Below are 21,084 nucleotides of genomic sequence, written 5' to 3'. Positions count from 1 at the left end.
AGGGAATTTACTGTCAGGGGTTTATTTTCTTTTCAAAAAAAATTATTTTGAATAAATTAAAAATAAAAACTAAATCCTATTAAAATAAGTTATAAATTTCAAATTAAAAGAAATAAATAAAACAAAATAAATATTTATTAATTAAAAATAATAAATAAATAAAATCAAGAGAAAAAAATTGATTATTGGGTACTGTTAACTCAAATGTGGAATTCACTGTTAAGAAGTTTAGGGATTAAACAATAAACTGAGAAATATCAAATAATAAATAAAGTTTTCAAAGCAAAAAAAAAATATTGGAAAATAAAATGAAAAACAAAACAGAAAGAAAAAAAAGAAATAAATCTTAAATACAGTTTTGAATTTTGAATTTTTTTTTTTTAATTTTTGTAAGAATAAAAAAAAAATCTAGAATGATGATTAGCAGAAAGGGAAAGAGGGAGGAGGGATTTTTTGATAAGATCCTTTTGAAAAAAAATAACTCTCCTAATAAGCTAATTTTTTTAAAAAAAATATATGAAAAAGAGAAAACTCTTATTGAGAGCTTTTTTTTATAATTTTATTCTTTAAAAAAATTACTTTTTGAAAGAATTCTAATAAAATATTATTTAATCTAACTTCTCCTTTTAAAATATAAATAAATTAAAAATAAGTCAAGCCAAACAAATAGGTACACTAACTTTACTTTTGCATCTCAAATCCTTGGGAGTCCCAATTATCATTCTAACTCTTATCATAAAATGTCATAAGTGTGTTGGCACTTTAATTAACTAATTAACCAATAAGGATAATCAAGTAATAATGATTTGGATGTAGTCATCTTTAGAGAATGTTCTGATAACTAGTATTACCAAGCTAAAATTCATGCTAAACGGCTGATAGGTCTTTCCTTATAATTTGAAAGTCCCACCTTGTCATAATATTTTGACTCTTTAAGTATCAGTTAAACCAATGAAGTAAAAAATAGAAAGATCAGAAAGACGTTTCACGGTCGATGGAATAACATAGTTTTATTGTAACTCTATATAAACCTGGCAATCAAACGCAGGTTTGCCCGAGAGGTTAAGGGGGAAGACTTAAGATCTTCTGCACATAAGTGCGCGTGGGTTCGAACCCCACAGCCTGCATCTCTTCGCTTTTCCTTCAACTCTTTCTTTGTACCTCTTTAAAGCCTGGATTTAAGTAACCATTCTTGGTTGTCCTTTTCAACTTAAGTTTGTTTTGGAATTATGATTTTACCCCATTCCTCCTTGTACTATTCTTTTTCCTACTAACTAGAAAGATTTTTTCTCATTCATCCAACTGTTCTTTTGATCGAAAATAAGTTGGTATAATATTTTAAAAGGATTCTTAAATTATTCAAGAGAATTCAAAATAATTTTTTTTCTTCTATCACATCAATTAAATACATATAGTTTTTATTTTGTATCAAATAAAATCTCATAATTAATGATTAATTAATTATCATTAATTAAAATATTACTTATCATGTAATTATGTAATTATAATGCATCAATATAGTACATCACCATATGATATATCAAAATCACCTGAAATACAATGATATGTAATGTTCTAAATTAATCACAATTAGTTAACCGTTAATCATTAAAGTTTATTTAATTCAAAATAAAATTATAAAAATATGATTAAACATATTAAAAAAATACAAACTTAATTAAATTTTTTTAAAATAATATAGAAATTATGCCAAACAAATTTCTTCATGAAAAATAGTTCTAGTTCTCCCTTCATCAACCTTGTCTTTTAAAATTTTCATTTTCACTCTCGAACTGGAATCATTTCATCCAAATCACTTCTCCATTGACTGAGAAAATAAAGAATTGTACTCAAGAATTAAAGAAAATAAGGTTGTGGTGTCGAGAAATTCTTGCATAAGATTAAGTTGCGAGTAACAAAGTTACCTCTACCCCAAAGGTAAATAAAAAGCGGAACCATCATTTCCGAAATAACAAGCAGTGGAGCTTGACAAGAGGTCTGAACATAAAAGTTTGTTGGAACAAAATTTCAGTCAAAATTATTGAAAACTGTTTGGGTCCAACCCACTCTACGTGCTACACTTATTTATTGCATGTGAAGCTCTATCGCACACAACCATTCCGCCTCAGCAAACCTATCATCCAACAAACTCTTAATAGGGCTCAACAGGAGTGCGGAAGCTTGCTCCAGCGTAAACTGCATCTGCACCAAGCTCCTCCTCAATACGTAAAAGCTGGATGCACAAAAGACCACCAAGATAAGATAGATCAGACCAAGCTTGGCACAATTTTCTCTTCTCCGAAGAAAGAGTCATGTCTTGATAGGAATCAACATAAAACTCAATTAAAAGAAAAACATATGTTTGTTTAAAGGTGAGGATGTTAACCTGATTGTACTTAGCTAGACGCTCAGACCTGCATGGAGCTCCAGTCTTAATTTGACCCTGATTTTTGTTTTAAAAAAAGGAAAACATGTTAAGAACAAGAATTAGATTGCAACGTCGTAATTCACAACAATGAAGGTTGTAGATTCAGATTTCAACAGAATTTATTACCGTGGCCAAACCCACTGAAAGATCAGCAATAAAAGTATCCTCAGTTTCACCACTGCAAGTAAATAATTTAAAGATTTTGTGAGTAACTGGAATTTTGGAAAAGATATGAACGACAAATCATATTAACAATTTTCCATTTAAAGGTTGACATTCAAACCTTCGGTGGCTGGCCATCACACCCCATCCGGCTCGCTTGGACATTTTGACAGCTTCAATGCTTTCAGTAACAGATCCAATTTGATTAACCTGTTTCCCAATCATACCAACAAAGAATTAGATTTCTATCCAATGCATGGCCCAAACCAAAAATGACTTTCTAAAGAAAAAGAACCAAGTAGTACCTTGAGAAGAAGGGCATTGCAAGCTTTTTCATTGATAGCCTTCTCAACCCTCTGCAGACATTAAGAAAAGAGTATAAATATGTCATGTTCCTTCAGAAGGAAAACTTTAAAATACATACTCTATTTCCTATAGGGAAAACCCATATGGAAATGCCAATTTCTAACCTTTGGATTGGTGACCAAGAGATCATCTCCCACAATCTGAACTTTCTCTCCAATTTCATAGGTTAATTTGGTGTAGTGCTCCCAATCATCTTGGTCAAATGGGTCTTCAATTGACACAATAGGATACTCAGAAGCAAATGACTTGTATAAATCTTTGAGAGCATCTCCTGGGATCTTTTGTGAACCGTCATTATTCTGCACGTGCCAAACAACAGAAATAAATGGAGCAAACAAAATTAGTATAACATTAACAGAGCAACTTGAAAGAACAGGCTATCACTACATGATACAGTTATAAAGTATAAACAGATCTCAAAAAGGCACAATGATTGCGAATATCTTGTGAGTTGTGACAGTGCTCACCTCTTCTTTGAAGTTCAGGTCATAGGATTTATCTGATCCATAAAATTCAGATGCAGCAACATCCATTCCAATGACAACCTAGAAAAAGGTAAGGAACATTCAATCAGTCATCTCCTGACATCAAAATAACAGAAAATTAATAAAGGTTAGTAACAAGGGGCACTAACTTTGCCTGTATAACCAGCTTTAGCAATGGCAGTCTTCAACAATTCAAGCCCTTCCTTGTTCTCCTGAACTTGCACAAAAAATGATATCAAATAACTAGTCTTTAACTGAAAAAGAAAGTAACAGGTAAAAATAAAGTGAAACCTTGAGATTTCATCAACCAAGGATTGACCTGAATATTAGGAGCAAAACCACCTTCATCACCAACATTGGTTGCATCTTGACCATACTTCTTCTTGATCACAGCCTTCAAGTGGTGGTAGACTTCCACACCCATCTTCATGGCCTCTTTAAAAGATGATGCTCCTATAGGGAGAATCATGAACTCCTGCAAACATAGACGTACGAGGACATCAATATCAAGAAATGACCAACAAAAAAAAGGGAATTTCAAGACCCATACTTGCATAGCAAGTTTGTTTCCAGCATGTGATCCACCATTGATGACATTGAAAGCAGGGACTGGCAGAACCAACTTCTTGTTACCAGCAAGGTTAGCGATGTGCTGTATCCAAAAGGTAGGTTATTAAATACATATGACACGAACATGGAAAATTTTCTATATAATAAATTACCCAAACAAGATTAAGTGGTTTGGAGGCCATCAATAGAAATCATTCCCCCATTCACACAGCGATATTCAGATGCTTACACAAGTCTAAAGAAGCCAGAATGTACCTTGTAAAGGGGAATGTTCTTGACTTCAGCCCCAGCTTTGCAAACTGCAAGGGACACTGCAAGAATGGCGTTTGCACCAAGCTGGAGGAAAATTAACAAGAAAAAAGACAGAAACATTAAAAGGAGGAGTTAATAAGCATAAAAAAATCATTTGAAAGATAAAGAAGCAACCAGCTAGGTTACCTTTTGTTTGCACCAACCCCACTCATTTTGAGTTCCATCTAGTTGTTGAACCATGAAATTATCAATAGCAGTCTGCTCAGTTGGGTCCTACAAAAAGCAAATGAAAAAACACACTTCAGGAAAAAGTATACAGTGAATTATTTCCTTAAGTTCAACCAAATGCTCCATTTAGTTAGTTAATAATGCATGATTCTACTTATACATGAAACAATTATGCTTGACTTAATGCTACATTCTTTCCACTTGCTTATTCTTTATCATATAGTAATAACATTTATTGAAGCAAAAATCAAATAGCTGAAAAAGTAACAACCAAACTTAGTTACAACTTACAAAGCCAAGTTAGAAGTTCATTAAAACAATATCATCAGTTCATGATATATTACAAACACAAAATCAAAGGCGAAAATAAGTAAGGACAAACCTTTCCAATCAATGCAGGGCCGATGATTGTGTTAACATTTGCAACAGCCTATACATATTGCAAGAGCAGGAAATTGTTAATAAAACAAACTATTTAAGAAAAGCGCCAGTAAAGAAAAAGATAAAATCGCAAGATAACTGACCTTTGATACACCTTTGCCAAGGTAATCCAAACCTCCATCTCTCAATTCAAGAGCCTCGTAAACTCCTGAAACAAAATAAAACACGTTCATAAATTAATAAAATTATGAAAAAAATTGTAGAAATTAATTATTTTGATTATGACGGGATAAATTAACGTACCAGTGGATGCACCACTTGGAACTGCGGCTCTAACCTTTTTACCGTTGGATGTTTCCACATCAACCTATCATATTCGAGCAAATATTCAGTTAAAATAAATTAAAATTTTGCATAAATTTGGATATTGAAAATAACAGAATTTAACTACCAGAATAACGCTACTGGTATGCAATCAGGGGAAAAAATGATTAGAAAAACTCAGCTAACTGACCGATTCGACTCATCGAGTCGTAACAATCTAAAAGAAAATAGATCGACAAAGATTTAATCGGGTAAATGAGTGACGGAGATGCTAAATACATGCAGATCGGTGACATATAAAAGCATCGAAAACGATGAAAATGAATAGCGAAGAGCGGATAAGACGGCGAACCTCGACCGTTGGATTTCCACGACTGTCGAAGATCTGCCTAGCCTTGATGGAGACGATGGTAACAGCCATGAGATAAAAGCTTTTCTGAGATCTAAAGGGAAGAGAGAGTGAGCGTACGACACAGGAAGGTTCGAGATTAGTCACAAGGGTTTATAAGCGAACAGTGGAGTGAGGTGTTTATAAAGAGGAGATTAGGTTAATGAGAGCCGTTGATTTCAAACAAAAAATACAGTAGCCATTGGATTTTCGCCTTTGTTAGATTCAAGCAGGAGAAAAAAATACAAGACATGTGAGGAGCACCGGTTTAAACTGTCTTTCTTTGGGTTGTTGTTTTGGTGGACCGGATGCGCATGCTCTGTGGTAAAATTGTCAAAAAGGCCTACAAATTTGGTTCGGTGGGTTCACCTGAAAATTCTTTGTTTTCGGCTTATTGTCCAAGTAAAATGGCAAACAAATGAAAACATTGGCATTTAATTTGAAAAAGGTTTTAAATAAATTAAGGAAAATAAGCACCAAAACAATTGTACTATGCTTAGGCTGTTCTGTTAAAAGTGTCACGTGTTTAGCCTAATGCGATATTTCCAGCGTTGTAGGTTTCAGGTTCTATGGTCTGTTAGTCAACTTATCTATTGATGGAAATGGAAAAGAAAAAACACAAAAAGGCCAATTAGAGTCGAACATTGTTTTTCTTTAATTCTTTTTGACTATTTTGTTTACAAAGGCATGAGTTTTGTGGATTGTTTCAAATAGGTCAGCATTTGCCCCTTGTTTTTTATTTTATTCCCCTGCCAGCTCCAACAAATGCTTTAGATTGAGTTCTGATATGTATTTTTATGAGCCGACAAAAATAACTGCACGATTCGAAGTTTATTTGTTTATCACTTTTCTGGATCTGAGCATTACGAATCACAAAGCAAAGTCTTCCTACAGTTAGAATTAATAATCATTTTTGATTCGAAAACATGAATTTTTCTTTAATAAAAGATAAAAGTAGATTAATGCCATCCAATGAAGTCAATTATTTATCAAAAGGAGGAAAAAAATCCAGTAGGTTAATTGTTTATTTTGGCATTCAGCTCTTAAAATTTTTATATATTTTTTTATTGTTTCATGTATTCCCGCATGTTCGATGACGATGAACCTGTCAGCGGCGATACTACAGTCGTCACTGTCTACATCTGCATTTGTTTTTGGTTGATGGGTCTTAATCACTTCCACATTTCTCTTTCCATTCGAATTCAAGTATAATAATAGCTTATAATTCTGTTACCATGTCTGATTTCTTTTTTCTTTTCACATTATTGTTCGTAATTGTGCTTTTAATTATTAATCTGATGTCAAATATTTGGACCCAAAATATTGTAATTAATAATGTTGCGAACTTATGGCTGGAAATTTTTGGCCTCCTATAGTAAGCGTGGGTGTCTTTTTCGCCCAAGGTGCTGCATTGTTTCATGTTGCACTTTTGAACTAAAAAGCGTGAAAATTACTTCATAACTTGGGAGCAAGAAGCTTTTTTGTCCTCATTCTAATTTATGCCCCGAATCATTCACATGAGCTCACCTAACCCTGGGCACCTACTGCTGCTACTACTACTACTGCAAAAGAGAATCAATCAGGCATATACTTTTGTGCTACTAGTATTCAAAACTCACATGACTTCCTCTCGTTTGTCAACAATTTAGCAGATTCCATGCCAAGATATGTATGCCTTTTAGTGAGTCCGTATGGCACCCAATCAATATTATATAATTGATAGGATTGTTGATCATTTTGAAGTGATCGAACTCCTTGAAGTTTGAAGCTTTGTTGGTACAGGCCGTTAGCAAGCTATTTTGCGACCTTGCTTTTCTAACATATCGATGCATTCAAAGGCCCCATTCCTGATTAAAAAACCCTTTGGGCCTTTAGGCAGACAACAATGTTGTCGTTACATCGTAAGGAGGCTGTTATATAGTAGCACACTGTCACAATATTTTTCCACTAATGTCAAATTTTCCCTAGTGTTAATTGATTTTTTTATTTCGAGTAATTCTACCGTACAATTCCAGATCCAATGACAGAAGCAAGGAAGCAACTGTCTGCGCAGGAAGTTTTACATCTTACGGGGATCAGCTCAACATGGACGGCCCAGCCCAATATCAGGGCTCCTAATTCGGAACAAAATGCCGATGCACACTAAAGCACTTGGGCCACGGCTACGCGTGGGTTGACTAGGCTTCCCTTTTAAGTAAGGTTGAAAAGTTTTTGTAGGGTTTTTCATTGTTTAAATATTTTATAAGTTAATGGAAAAAGTTAAGTTGATTCATGTAAAATATCTTATAGTCTTCTCGAGCTTAGGAAATTTTCATCGACCTTTTTCTCTTATAGATTGATCCCATTGAAGCTATTATTATATTAAAAATTATAAGTTAAAAATTACGTTGCTTATTATGTATAATAAAATTCTTTTTGATAAATGTTACTGATTATAAGCATTAAAATTTGTTTTTGAGTAATTGTTTCATTTGGCTTTATATGTAGAGCTTTTTTATAATTCAGGTTGATTATAAAAAAGTGACTGGTGTAAAAGTGTAATCACGCTGGTCCAGGTTCTCAGGAGCCTTAACTGACAGGTGAAGGTCATGTGACTGGTGTAAAAGTGTAATTACGCTGCTTTGAAAGGTTGCTAGGCGGCCCTGGCATATGGGAATGGGATGCACATCAATTTGTCAATTTGTTTTCTCCTGCCTTTAAGATTAAAAATTGTTTAGTCTTTATGATTCAGCAGGCCACGTCTGGGTGCTCACAATTAAAATATTCAAGGTTCAAGCATCAACCTACTTGAAGTATAATTTGATAAATGAGCCAAATTCAAAGATGTTAATTAATGTCTGCCCCGGCTAACAGCAACACTATAGGGAAGTGCTCCGTGAAAGATTTTATACAAATAACAATGTTAATAGGTATTACACTTTTTCTTTGTTCATGTAAAAAATATTTCAGAGCCTAAGATTAAATTCCAATTTTGCCCACCGCAGAATCATTTAACCAACTTGTAATTGCTCGCTTCTTTTTACTTTTGTAATTATATATCTTGCTCAATGACACCTAATCTATGGTAAATTTCCATTTACAACCTTTTAAAAATCACATTGCTAATTTATCAAGAAAATAAGTAATACAGTTACTACTAAATTTTTTAAGTATTGTTTCCATGTATATTCCCTTCCCTAGTTACCGGACACAGTTCCTCCTACGAAGAAAAAAAAAAAAAGAAAAAGGAAAACATTATCATCAAACATTTTGGTCACCAATTTATATCGTTCAACCAAAACCAACCTGGCAACCTCCCAACAAAGAAATAATCACTGACCCTCTTCTTCTCACGTGACTTCCTTTGTTCCCTCCGCCCTCTTCCAAAAAAAAGGAATCCCACCTCCAAACCAAAACGCCCACACAAACCTCAAATCTTTTATTCTCTCTTCTCTCTTTATACTTCCATTAACAATGGCAGCTTCCTTAACAGTCTCAAGGTTTCTCTCGCCAACCGTCCTCTCTTTTTCCGCTACCACCTCCAAACTTTACCCTAAATCCTTTTCCTCGAAACTCTCCTTTTCTCCCCGTTCCCTCAACCTCCACCGCCGCCCTTCAAAACCCATTTCCTTTTCCACCAAAACAACCCAAATCTCCGCCTCAATCTCCGTCGGAGACAAGCTTCCCGACGCAACCCTCTCCTACTTCGACGCCGACGGAGAACTCCAAACCACCTCAGTCTCCTCCCTAACCGCTGGCAAAAAAGTCGTCCTCTTCGCCGTTCCGGGCGCTTTCACTCCCACCTGTTCCCAAAAGCACCTCCCGGGCTTCGTCGAAAAATCGGGGGAGCTCAAAGCCAAAGGGGTCGATACCATTGCCTGCGTGTCGGTGAACGACTCGTTTGTGATGCGTGCGTGGAAGGAGAATCTGGGGATTAACGACGAGGTTCTGTTGTTATCTGATGGGAATGGGGAGTTCACGAAGAAAATTGGGTGTGAATTGGATTTGAGTGATAAGCCCGTTGGGCTCGGAGTCCGCTCCCGAAGATACGCGCTTTTGGCTGAAAATGGAGTCGTTAAGGTTCTTAATTTGGAGGAAGGTGGTGCTTTTACTTTCAGCGGGGCTGAAGACATTCTCAAAGTGCTCTGATTTTGGTGAGATTGGACACTGGGGACTTTCTTGTTATTCCTTAAACGCGGTCCTTGGGTAGTTTTTGTTTTGTTTATAAAAAAGAGCCAGAATCTGAGAAATCTTTTGATGAAATGTTCGCAATAGAAGGATATTTATGAGATTTTGTATGAATCTTTTCGTTAGATGTTTTTTTGGAATTCTCTCTCTTTGGAAATAATTCGAGTGTTTACGTTGTTGTGTATTGTTGGTGAGTGGTGATGCACAAGTATCAACGATTTTCTTTGTGACTTTGTGAGGTAAAAAGAAAGAGTGAATTAACTATGCAACTCGACAGGTTTCAATTGGTTAGAGCAGTAGGCTTTTTATTTTTCTCTGTTTCAAATGCTTTTTAATTAGAATGTGTGCTTAACCTTTGATGAGGAGTTAACACGAGGTTTGTTCTTCCTGCATTGTTGATAGGCTTTTAGTCGCTTACCCTTTTGTGTACTTTCTAGCAGTGTAACATAGCACTGGGAAGAGAATGAGGGAATTGATCCAGCGGGGAAGGAAGTTTGGGGTTATTTATGTAGTGAATGCTACCAATTACTGGACTTAATTGTGCTGATTTTATTCGAGTTTCAGATATATACAATTTCTCTCGATATAAGAAGATATATACACTCTGTATTTTATCATCAATTTCAAGTTCAGGGAACTTGATCTGAACTCGAAAACGAGGTGCATTGACTCAGCTTAACTTTAACATGCTGGTTGCTAGTCATGAAGGTTTGGAGACTAGGGACCAAGGTCCATGCTTGGGATTACCAGGATGCGACCAGCAATAATGTACTCGGGTCATCCGAGACATAGTTGTAGCAAGTCACATACTTGGGGCAGAGCCTCATTCCACGAGGGCATGAAGAGTGACCTGACCTGAGGTCATTGTAAAGAGGTTGGAAGCACAAGGTTGTCTAGGGTTCTCGTTAGGTCAAAAATAAATTTCAGTTAGACATGCTGGCTGTTGAGGTGGTCGATGTGTCAAAACTGTTGATGTTACACTTGTTGCAAGGCACATAATTGCCTCTAATCTCATATTGGTCAATCTTTCATTGAATTGGATTCTAAATTACATTACATTCTGTTCTAATTATAATTTTTTCTGAAATATAAATTACATTACATTACATTCTATCCTATTCTAATTATAATTTAATCATGAACCTAGGTCATTTGTCAAAAACTGGACATTTTGATTCAACATTTGAAGAAAGAAACCCCTCCGTGTACGCTCGAGTCAGTTTTGAGAGTTAGTCAATATGTCTAATATGCAAATACTAATTATCGTATTTGAGCAATTATCAAAAATGTATTATTTGATTTATTTTTAAATGGTGAGTATTGCACGATGATATATTTTATTGTGAACATTCATGTAACCCGTCAAGCACCACACCATACTTTGTTTTGGTTTTGGGCCGAAACTTCAAAGTGAAATAAAAAATGAAAAAGAAAGTGTAAAAGATTGAAGATTCATGCTTTTGGCCTTCTGTTTTGCCTAACTCTTCTGCACTGTTATAGATCATGTTGAGAATTTATATTTAAAAAAACTTATCTTTTTAATATATGTCATTTTTTTTTAATTTTATTAATAAATATAACATCTTTTAAATTTTTTTTATGTGTATATACTCTACATAAATCAAGAGTCCAAGGCTCAGTTGGAGAGAGGAGAGGAGTATTGGGTTGAGATATAAAATAATGTCTTCAGCTCATTAAGGAAAATTCATAGGCCCAGGTACGTACTATAAACCGATTGTTCACGATTTTTTTTTTTCTTTGATCAAAGTAGGCTACGACACTTGTAATAACTCGATATGATATCCTGCTTCTTTGTTACATGCGCCTTGATATTTCTAATATTGTAAAATATGTTGCAATAGTACTTTGATAACAGCGGCATCCCAAGCCCATTGGTTAGGAGAGATTAACTATACATATGAAACATCTTTGGCTTTCTATGAATATCGATTTTCAGGCTAGAAGCTTATACACAGGAAATATTACCTAGCAAAACATTCACAGTGCTTATTAACCACTTGAACATAGCCATCCTTCTCAACCTTCACTCGTTCAGCGCTCCTTCCATGCACTGACCTTGCAGGGGCACTAACCAGCCTTCCTTTGTGAGGTCATTTAGTGTCCACCTTCTGTCATTTAGAACAACAAGCCGTGCACTATAAAGAAAGAAATCAGTTTCACAGGAACATGAATCCAGACAATGGTAGAGAATATTGGATACCTGTCTCTTTAACTGTGAATATATTGCTTCACAAAGAACCCGATCTAACCAGGTATTTCTCCTCAATTACATTTTCACAACAGCAGATAGGTCTTCACCAAAGCTCCAATCATCCATTCCTTTAACCTTCATTTCTGAGCAGATAATCTGGGCTTCTTGCAACCTTCCCTGCTCTGTAAGGCCAGTCAGAAGTTTATTACAAGTAGTGAAACGTGGAAGGAAATGATTCTCAAGCATTTCTCTATACCAAAGATATGCTCCAATGAAATCCTTCTGTTCACAATATCCTCTAATCAGTAGGTCGTAGGTATCAGCTTTAGGAACCAATCCCTTGACCTTCATATCACTAACAAGATTCTTTATTTCTGACAAGTTTCCCCTTCTGAAGTGCCCCAGAATCAAGCTATTGTAGGTCATTTTGTCGGAACAAATTCCTCGTTCTACCATCTCATGATGCAAAGCAAATGCCTGAACATCTCCATGCTCTGCATACAAGTGAATCAGTATATTGTATATAAGTCGATCAGGAGTCAAATGCATCTCTGACATTTCACAAACCAGTCTTTGTACAAGCTCTATACCTTCCTTGCAGCATACACTAATGAGAGGACAATATGTATTCAAAGTAGGCTTTATACCCAAATTCTTCATGTTCTCATACAATTCCAGACATTTATGAGCATTTCCCTCATTAGAATACCCTGATATCAAGGTGTTGTAGGTGATGACATCAGGAGTACACCCACTACTTGTAATTTGGGAAAGCAAATCTTCAGTTTCAGTTACCCTTCCCTTTTTGCACAGCCCATTGATGAGTGTGTTGTATGTTACAATTGTTGGTCTTGTTTCACCTTTCACCATTTCATCAAAGTACCTGAAAGCATCTTTCAACTTTCCTGCCGTGCAATTACCAGCAATGAGCATGTTATATATTAGCACATTAGGCAATACCCCTCTACTTACCATATCCCTGAAGGTTATTTCAGCTTCGAGAAGCTTACCATCCTTGCATAAATAATTTATAATGGAACCATAACTTACGACATTTGGCTTAATCCCACGATTTTCCATTTCTTCTATAATCGCAAAACACCTATCCAATAGGCACAGTTGCCCATAACCATTAATTAGGATGTTGTATGTCTCAACATTCGGTAAAACACCCTTCTCTCTCATCATTTTTACCCATTCTTCAGCATATTCCACCTCTTTCATTTCACAAAATTTGTCAATCAAAGAATTGAAAGTAACACAATCCGGCCTCAACCCCAACTTCTCCATATGCTCAACCATTGAAATGGCTTTGTTCATGTTACTAATCCGACAATATCCATTCACAATGGCATTATATACCACCTCATTCGGCACAAACCCTTTTTCAATTTCTTTCTGCAAAAACTCTTCCGCCTTTTCAACTTTCCCTTCCTTGCATAAATAATTCAACCAGTTACTTAACATATATCTATTGATTCCAACTCCTTTCCCACTCACTTCTTCATACAAAGCCAATGCACTTTTAACATTTCCACTCCTCAAAAACCCATCAAAAATTATACTGCAAGTAAACCCATCAGGAGCAAATCCTTGAGCTTCCATTTCCTTCAAAACCTGTTTTGCGTCCTCCATCCTATGGGCACGACAAAGCCCACCAACCAATATATTGAAAGTGACAAGGTTAGGCTCCACATTCTCTCTTACCATCCTCTCTTTTAAATCAAACGCTTTCTCCAACTCCCCAACCTTACAATACCCATCAATAAGTGTATTATAAGTAACCACACTTGCCACCAACTTTCTCTCAAGCATCTCATGAAACAGTTTCTCTGCATCCCTAATTCTCTTCTCTTTACAAACCCCACCAATCAAAGCATTATAAATAAACAAACTTGGACTCACCCCTTTTTTCTTCATAGAATGCACATACTCATTAGCCCTTTTCAAATCCCCTAATTTTACTGCAGCTTGAACAGCTTTTCCATACATAAATTTATTGGGTCTAAAACCAGACTCAATTATTTCCTCAAACAAATTAATGGTTTTATCAAACTTATTCAAAGACACTAAAGATTCAAGCAACAAGTTAAGAGAAGTTATAGAAGGTTGCATACCTTCTTTCCTCATAGCTTTATATAACTCCAGGGCTTCACTGTGCATTTTGGATTCTGCTAATAAGGAGAAGAGAATATTTGAAAAAATGAGTTTTAAAGAAGGTGAGGTAAGAGAGAAGAGAGTGAAGAGATCAGATGGTGAAGCAAATGGCGATTTTGAGAAAAGAAGAGATTTTGTGAGGTTTTGAGCAGCTTGGGTTTGGCCCTGTTGGAGAAAAGCTGAAAGGTTTTGAATATGTTGATGGCATTCATGGTTATGCATAAAGCTTTCATTTTCGTTGTTGGTGTTGGCTGTTGGGGCTTCATTGGTTTGGGTTTTGTCTGGTGAGGAGAGCGTGCAGAGAGAGAGGGGAGTTCGGAGTTTCTTCTGGGAATTGCAGGAGAATTTGGAGAGAAGAGTGACGCGCTTTGCTGCCATGTTTGAGTTTTGCAATGAAACTGGTTACGGTTTTGACTCTCTAAGAGAACCCTTTTGAAGGGTTTGATTAAATGGACCGAGAAAAGGGGTTTGATTAAACACTTGGGCCAAAAACTTAGAGCAAGTTAAAGACGTAACCCAAGTAAGCCCATCAAAATCCCCGTAAGCCCTCCATATGCTTCATGAAAAGAAGCCCATTTCTACCTGTGATGACCCAACAAGTAGAGAAGTCTCACTTGTTTTATCTTGTGCTTGCGAGTTTATTACCTGGTACTGGTAAGAAATGATTACATCAAATTATTTCACATCAACAAATTTCACTTGCAGTTAAATTTTGCCATATAATTTTTCATTTTAACACGTTATCATTAGTAGAATCTTACAATAGAATATTTTACCATTTTAATATGCTTCATTAGGAGTCAAAATTAGTCAAATGAACGTTTCGTACTATCTTTTCACTTAGCTGATAAATTGGAGAACGCAGATATAAAGCGGTAGGCCCAGTTCTCACAGGTGAATGGTGAACAGAAGCCACAGGTGCTGTCAAGTGTCAACAGAATGTGATCGTTTTTCTGTTTCTGGCTAATAATCAAGATCCTAATTTCTTTCCAGGGCATGCATAGAGAGACAAAGTCGTTGATAAGTTGCATGATGTAACCACACAAAAGCTGGCATGGTACCACCGGGATTGATAACTTGTGTTGTTGAGGTTATAAATTCATTCCTGTCACTCCACTTTATTTCAAGTCTTCTCTAATTTATCGAATCATAAATGATGCATGATAAATGTCAGTGGTTGGCAACTTGGATCGCGTTGGCCGTTGAGGGGAAGCTACTTGAATACACCAAAATTTCATCTGCCTTTGAACATCAACTACTCCCAAACCTGAAACCACACCTGATCCTTACCATGGAATGTTAAGTTGAGTTGGAAACTTGAAAGTGGTCGTTACTTGTGTACAAGCAAACAGTGGAAATCCTTCGAATTAGCTGCTCGGAAGAGAAGTGTTAGTAAATAAAAATTATAATTGGAACCTCATGTATCATATTAAGCTTTCAGGTTGAATTGATTATGACTTTTTTAGCTAGCTGGTTGAGGGAGTAGAGACCTATGCAACAGATATGTAGGTTCAGGGTGGCAGGCAGTGCTCTTTTTTCTCGCAGGAAGAATCAGCAAGGGTGTTAATTCGCTATAATTTTCTGCCGGAGAGGAAATGGAATTGTTTTCAACATTTGGCCTTAGAATGGTTTGAAGAGTGTCAGGCTGTATCAACATACAATGCTTACTTTGTATTGTGAGCAAACTTAAAAAGTGGAAGGATCAAAATTGTAAAGTCTTAATTTGTCGTGTGACCTATGTTTCATGTGGAAAGATGGAAGCAGTCCCTTCCATGCAAAGAATTGTAAATCATTGAAGTCGGCTCCTTCATTGCATTCTTTATCTATCACATAACCATATATTCTCAAACAAAAGGTCGTTGTATACATAGCAGCATTTTCTCTGGACTATGCTTCCACACAGTGTGTGTGTTGTGTGGAGAGAGAGAGGAGCAGAGAGACAAAGATGAATGGAAAATCGACTTTGAAAATTACACTTTTCCAATTATTTTATTCCTTCTCAAACAAATCCCAACCACAACAGAATGGGAAAGAGGGGGAAAAGAAGAGCTACAAGAAAGAAAGAAAGAAAGAAAAGATCACAATTGCAAACAATTCACTCCAAAATCTTCCCTATATCTATCTGGTGTCTAAACCCAGAAACTGCCTTCATTTGCCCCTCATCTTCTCTGTATGACGCATTGCCATTACAACATTTGTTATGTATTTTCCTTAATTTCTTGGATATTCACAAGAGAACTAACTTGTTTCGAGTAACATACTCGAATTCTTATACTCAACCTGAAAGAATAACCGTGTTTTTTATCCCTGTCTTTTTATACGAAACTAAAATTGCAAGAAAATGTCCCTATAAACGCCACATACTCTGTTGCTGAAGGAGAGAGAGACCTGCTGAGGGCGATTACTTAGTGGCCAAAAGAATTACACCAACGACTACTTCAGGAATCACACTAAGAGTTGGGGACAATGGTGCCAACATATCCAAATCCCATAATGAAGAAGGCAATTGCTTGGGCAAAAAGATATATGAAGTAGTGGTTTTTCCCGAACACAACATCATAGCAGCCACAGAAGAAGAGGTAAGCTCCGACACAAAGCTCTAACAAGTGGAGTCTGTCAATATTTAAACGCAAAACAAGAGTTTTAAATCAGATACTAACGAAGATAATAGTTTGTTACTGTTTTTTTGGTCTCAATACTTAAAAAGGCTAATTTGAATGATAAGTCAAGGTTGCAATAGCATATTCAATTTGATAGCCTGTACCTTTCTCCAAACCTGAAACGAGGTTTTCTGGGTGCCTTTGTGCCTGCTTTAGCCTTGAGAGCATCTCCCAGTTTCTCAGTGACAATCCATTCATTCACTCTACCAGCCTCTAAGAGGCCAATAAAGGTAGCCTTGGTCCGATGCAATGACATGACATTTTCAAAGAGGATCCAAAAGACCAATAAGTGAAGCGATCTGAAAGAGAAATATGTAAAGTAAATGTTAATTAGGTGAATTAGGCTAATGTTTTTTCTTGGAAACAGTTGAGGGAAAGAACAGCTAATTAGACCTCTAATCGATTAGTTAACAATAATTTCATAAGAAAAGCAGAATAGTGTATTGTTTGCAAAATCATAAGCTTATAAGCTAATGTCTTCTTCTACCATTAAAGCAATCTTTGTTGGAGCTCCTTCGTAGAAGCAGGGCAACCTGATTTCTTGAGAGTCGATTTGTGTTATGTTATCAAAATCAAGCAGCTAATACACTGTATAATCAAACTTGTAGATTTTTCCAACGATGAATTCAGAATTCTATTTCAAGTTATGAGAGAACAATAAAATCTATGGAGGGAAAGGACTCAAAAAGGGAAACAGACTGCAAAAGAAGCAGACCTTGGAGTTCCAACTGCGTTGAGAATGGTAATGATAGTAGGAATATAAACAGCTCCCCACTTTGGAACCTCAACTTCAGGTACCAGAACAGTTGCAGGTAATACAACGCAGTAAAATATGAATGTAACAATGTGGGCAACAAGCTTTCTGACCACGAAGAAGCTGTAGATTACATGTACCTTCTTCCATGAGGAAACTTTCTGCAGTAAATTTTACCAAGGGGTCAAAATATAAAGAGCGAGCCAATAAAATTTGTAGTAATTTAACTCCTTAATTTATGAGTTTAAGTAGCTAACCTTGTTTGTAATAATCTCCATCACCATTTTCCTGAAAAGGTTGGCAGGACCACAAGACCAACGGTGCTGTTGATAGCGATAAGCCTTCAATGTACTAGGCAATTCATTTTTCACCTAGAGATGAGGCAGTAAAATTCTGAGCCTTGTTTTCTTATTGATTAACAAAATAAATAAGGAAGTTAAGATGTAGAATGTAACATTGGACCAAACAAAATGAAATGTCTCGAGCCGTGAACCGAAGCTGATATCGGTCTGACTTCAGTTGAGTTCAGAATATGCATCCAAATTACTGGACAGATAGAACTCAGGACAGTACCTTTAGGCTTCCCAGGTAAAGGAATTTCCAGCCTTTTAGACTAGCTCGGACTGCCAAGTCCATATCCTCCACTGTGGTTCTATCTTTCCATCCTCCTGCCTCATTCAAAGCAGCAATTCTCCACACTCCAGCAGTTCCTACACAAGTTTAACCCTATATGAAATTAGATTTAAAATTTATCCAGTTACACACCAACATTTGATTCAACAATTTATTCGTATCTCTTGCTTGTTTAAAGAGTAAAATTCAAACTTTTCGTTTATAAATAAAAAATTAAAATAAATTCCATTTAACGGGTTTGTTTATTATTACCGTTGAAGCCGAAGAAGGCATAAGTGGAAGACCCCACTTCTTGTTCCACAGTGAAATGGTAATCTAGTGACATTTCTTGCATTCTTGTCATCAAGCACTCATCAGCATTCACTGTAAGAAATAAAAGGAAAAAGAAACAACAGCAGGAAAACCATTTAGCACCTTTAGCTGGCATTAGCGAAAATATCTTATCAACAAATTATCATGATGATATCAAGAGGGCCATTAAAATCAAACGTCGGTTAGTACACATGGACAATGAGCAAGGCATGAGGTCCACCACTTGCAATATTGCACATGCAAGCTGCCGGGAATGTGAGTAGAAAGTTTTTCTGTACAATACAAAGATAACCCACCCTCTGCATATTCTTTAAGCCCAAGCATGCCCTTTACCAGGGCAGTTTTCAACATTTATTGGAAAGAATACAGGGGTAGATCCGCCGAAGACCTAGTGCCTCCGTAGCAAGTAAATACTAGGGACGCTTGCAGCTTTTTCCTAGCTGACAAGTGTCTACCAGATTACTTAGCTACCCTTTTATGGGTCCATTTAAAATCAATTTCGGGCCTCTTTTGCTGAGATAAAACTCATCAAATTAACCCACCAAGACTGCCACTGCCACATGGTCGCATGTCATGCTCCAATTATCCAGACTGTCGTTAGCAATTCGAGCACTTTTTCTATCACCGAAAATCAATATAAATGAAAGAAAGACATGGCCCATGGAATAGTTTAGTTCATGACTTTCTCAGAGTTGTGGTAATGGCTTGGATTCTACAGCAGGATCAAGTTCCCGGAAGTTAAAATAATCACCAAAATGACAAATTCCAGGTGCATTTTCTTTGCTTCCAAAGAGTGTCGGACAAACTAAAATAAAACAAAATACCAAAAACGACATCTCGAAATAGCACTCTCTACTTTTTCAGCTTTTTTATACTTCTCCTTTTCGCACCGATGTAAAGCACGCACGTGTCCAAATCTCTGTTAAGCCAGCAAGGACTGGACCGTCGATAGATCCACGAGGGTGGGAACCCACCTAACCATACCCCTAATAGACCCACCGACAGTCCTCAAAACATAATCGTTTTAACAGTGATTGTTTCACAATCCACACCGAAATCTAATTTAAGGTTGTAAGAAACAAAACAAGTTTTTATTTAGTCAAAGCTAATTAAGGGATGGCTTTGTTAATACTAGTACGACGAGTAGTGGTAGTAGTTAACAGGTGATTAAGCGGAATTACCGAATTTCCAACGAGCTTGAACCAAAGCTAATTCGGGGTTGTGAACAAGGAAAGGAATGGTACGCCAAAGGAAATCAGGTTCTGGCTGGAAATCAGCGTCGAAAATGACTACGTAATCACAATGTTTCACGTAGCTTCGTTTCATGCCTTCTTTCAGGGCGCCTGCTTTGTAGCCGTTTCTATTGTCTCTTATCTCATATTTGATGTTGATGCCTTTGCTGGCCCATCGTTGGCACTCCAACTCCACCAAGTCCTTCATTTTTTTTAATATATTTTTCATGCAAGAAAACAAGGCAACCCAGATCATAAGAATTTTCACTACACTTGTTAGTAAAACTCAATTTCTCTCTCAAAATTTGGTTGTTTTTGTGTACCTTAATTGTCGGGTCAGTTGAATCATCAAGGACTTGAATAATGATCCGATCAGAAGGCCATGAGAGGCCACATGCTGCCCCAATTGACAGTTGATAGACCTGCATTATTAATAAAAAAAGAAAGTATACAATTAAACATTGGACTTAAAAAGAAAAAGAAAAAGAAAATGCTAACAGAAAATGACCTCTCTTTCATTGTACATTGGAATTTGAACCAGAACCATGGGATAAGCCGAGTTTCCCAACTCAACATCATCTTTAATGGGTTCCCATTTGTATCTTCTCTCTGGTTTTCTACCGAAGAGCTTGACCAGCATAATGACTATGCCCATGTAAACCCTCTCAATGAAAAGCATCAGAGACATGATCAAACAAACGATAACCGTAAGTCTCAACAATGGTACTATCAATGGCGCTTTGATCTGACCCCAAATCACTGCCATTTGCATGGAGAAATCATCTCTCGTTCCCTGGAATGTATCAGGAAGAATGGTTGTCGAAGAAAGCCGATCCATTTCCTGGCTTTCTCAAGTTAAAAGAAGGAAACAAAAAACAGAGCAAAAACAGGGGAGGACCAAATGGGAAGCTAAGAACAAGAGTGAAAGATGATTTTACACAGGTCTTGAAAACAACCCACTAGATCTGCTTAAATAATAAAGGACATTCTTCGACAAAGGAGATGGAATATTTCCCTTCTTTTGTTTCTTTCTTTGTGAATTTGCTTCTGGTTCACGCAAAACAATGGAGGTAGAGCAAGCTGGAAAAATGCCAGTCACTGGCTCAAACACCCCCCCACTATTTTGCAGCAACCCACAAGCTAAAAACTCCCTCTACTTTCTTAATCTAAACATCTCAGAAATGTACGTTACTCTAACAAAGAAAAATGAAAATCCTGATGATAACTGCTTCTTTTTTTTTTTTTTTCTGCTTCTGTTATTCGGAAGAAAAACAGAAGCAGAGACTTGAAAAAGCAAGAAAAAATAAGAGCGATAGAAAATGAGAGAGAGAACAATGTCTTATATAAGCTCTCTCTTCTCTGGTTGTTGTGTT

The 21,084-nt window shown here is 36.4% G+C and overlaps 4 protein-coding genes and 1 non-coding gene across 6 annotated transcripts; 2 read left to right on the top strand and 3 right to left on the bottom strand.

The window, feature by feature from the left end:
- The first annotated feature begins 1,044 nt into the window (after positions 1–1,044).
- TRNAL-UAA (transfer RNA leucine (anticodon UAA)) lies at positions 1,045–1,127 on the top strand. Its single transcript has one exon. It is a non-coding gene; the product is annotated as a tRNA-Leu (tRNA).
- A 751-nt stretch (positions 1,128–1,878) lies between these two features.
- LOS2 (Enolase) lies at positions 1,879–5,714 on the bottom strand. The gene is made up of 16 exons (XM_007027545.3): positions 5,549–5,714; positions 5,176–5,239; positions 5,016–5,080; positions 4,874–4,921; positions 4,450–4,536; positions 4,267–4,347; positions 3,992–4,093; positions 3,761–3,916; positions 3,591–3,653; positions 3,424–3,501; positions 3,061–3,255; positions 2,896–2,946; positions 2,712–2,800; positions 2,555–2,606; positions 2,387–2,443; positions 1,879–2,233 (listed from the first exon to the last, which is right to left on the bottom strand). Exons 1-16 carry the CDS (start codon positions 5,615–5,617, stop codon positions 2,153–2,155), a joined length of 1,338 nt encoding a protein of 445 aa, XP_007027607.3. The 5' UTR covers positions 5,618–5,714; the 3' UTR covers positions 1,879–2,152.
- A 3,165-nt stretch (positions 5,715–8,879) lies between these two features.
- Positions 8,880–9,935, top strand: LOC18598149 (Thioredoxin superfamily protein). Its single transcript, XM_018122291.2, has one exon. The coding sequence runs from the start codon at positions 9,038–9,040 to the stop codon at positions 9,710–9,712; it is 675 nt and encodes a 224-aa protein (XP_017977780.2). The 5' UTR covers positions 8,880–9,037; the 3' UTR covers positions 9,713–9,935.
- A 1,597-nt stretch (positions 9,936–11,532) lies between these two features.
- Positions 11,533–14,523, bottom strand: LOC18598148 (pentatricopeptide (PPR) repeat-containing protein). 2 transcript variants are annotated; one of them, XM_007027542.3, is made up of 2 exons: positions 11,973–14,523; positions 11,533–11,907 (listed from the first exon to the last, which is right to left on the bottom strand). In XM_007027542.3, the coding sequence occupies exon 1, from the start codon at positions 14,496–14,498 to the stop codon at positions 12,039–12,041; it is 2,460 nt and encodes an 819-aa protein (XP_007027604.3). In that variant the 5' UTR covers positions 14,499–14,523; the 3' UTR covers positions 11,533–11,907; positions 11,973–12,038. The 2 variants fall into 2 exon arrangements, with proteins under 2 accessions (XP_007027604.3, XP_007027605.3); XM_007027543.3 differs by having other exon boundaries at positions 11,533–11,880.
- A 1,559-nt stretch (positions 14,524–16,082) lies between these two features.
- On the bottom strand, positions 16,083–21,084 carry ATCSLA09 (Nucleotide-diphospho-sugar transferases superfamily protein). The gene is made up of 9 exons (XM_007027538.3): positions 20,220–21,084; positions 20,035–20,133; positions 19,661–19,913; positions 18,420–18,530; positions 18,108–18,244; positions 17,792–17,905; positions 17,496–17,695; positions 16,885–17,079; positions 16,083–16,733 (listed from the first exon to the last, which is right to left on the bottom strand). Exons 1-9 carry the CDS (start codon positions 20,547–20,549, stop codon positions 16,571–16,573), a joined length of 1,602 nt encoding a protein of 533 aa, XP_007027600.3. The 5' UTR covers positions 20,550–21,084; the 3' UTR covers positions 16,083–16,570.

The sequence above is a fragment of the Theobroma cacao genome, chromosome 5 (assembly GCF_053813885.1).
Source record: "Theobroma cacao isolate CCN51 chromosome 5, ASM5381388v1, whole genome shotgun sequence".
Taxonomy (NCBI): Eukaryota; Viridiplantae; Streptophyta; class Magnoliopsida; order Malvales; family Malvaceae; genus Theobroma; species Theobroma cacao.
This window is presented reverse-complemented; position numbering and strand designations above follow the sequence as displayed.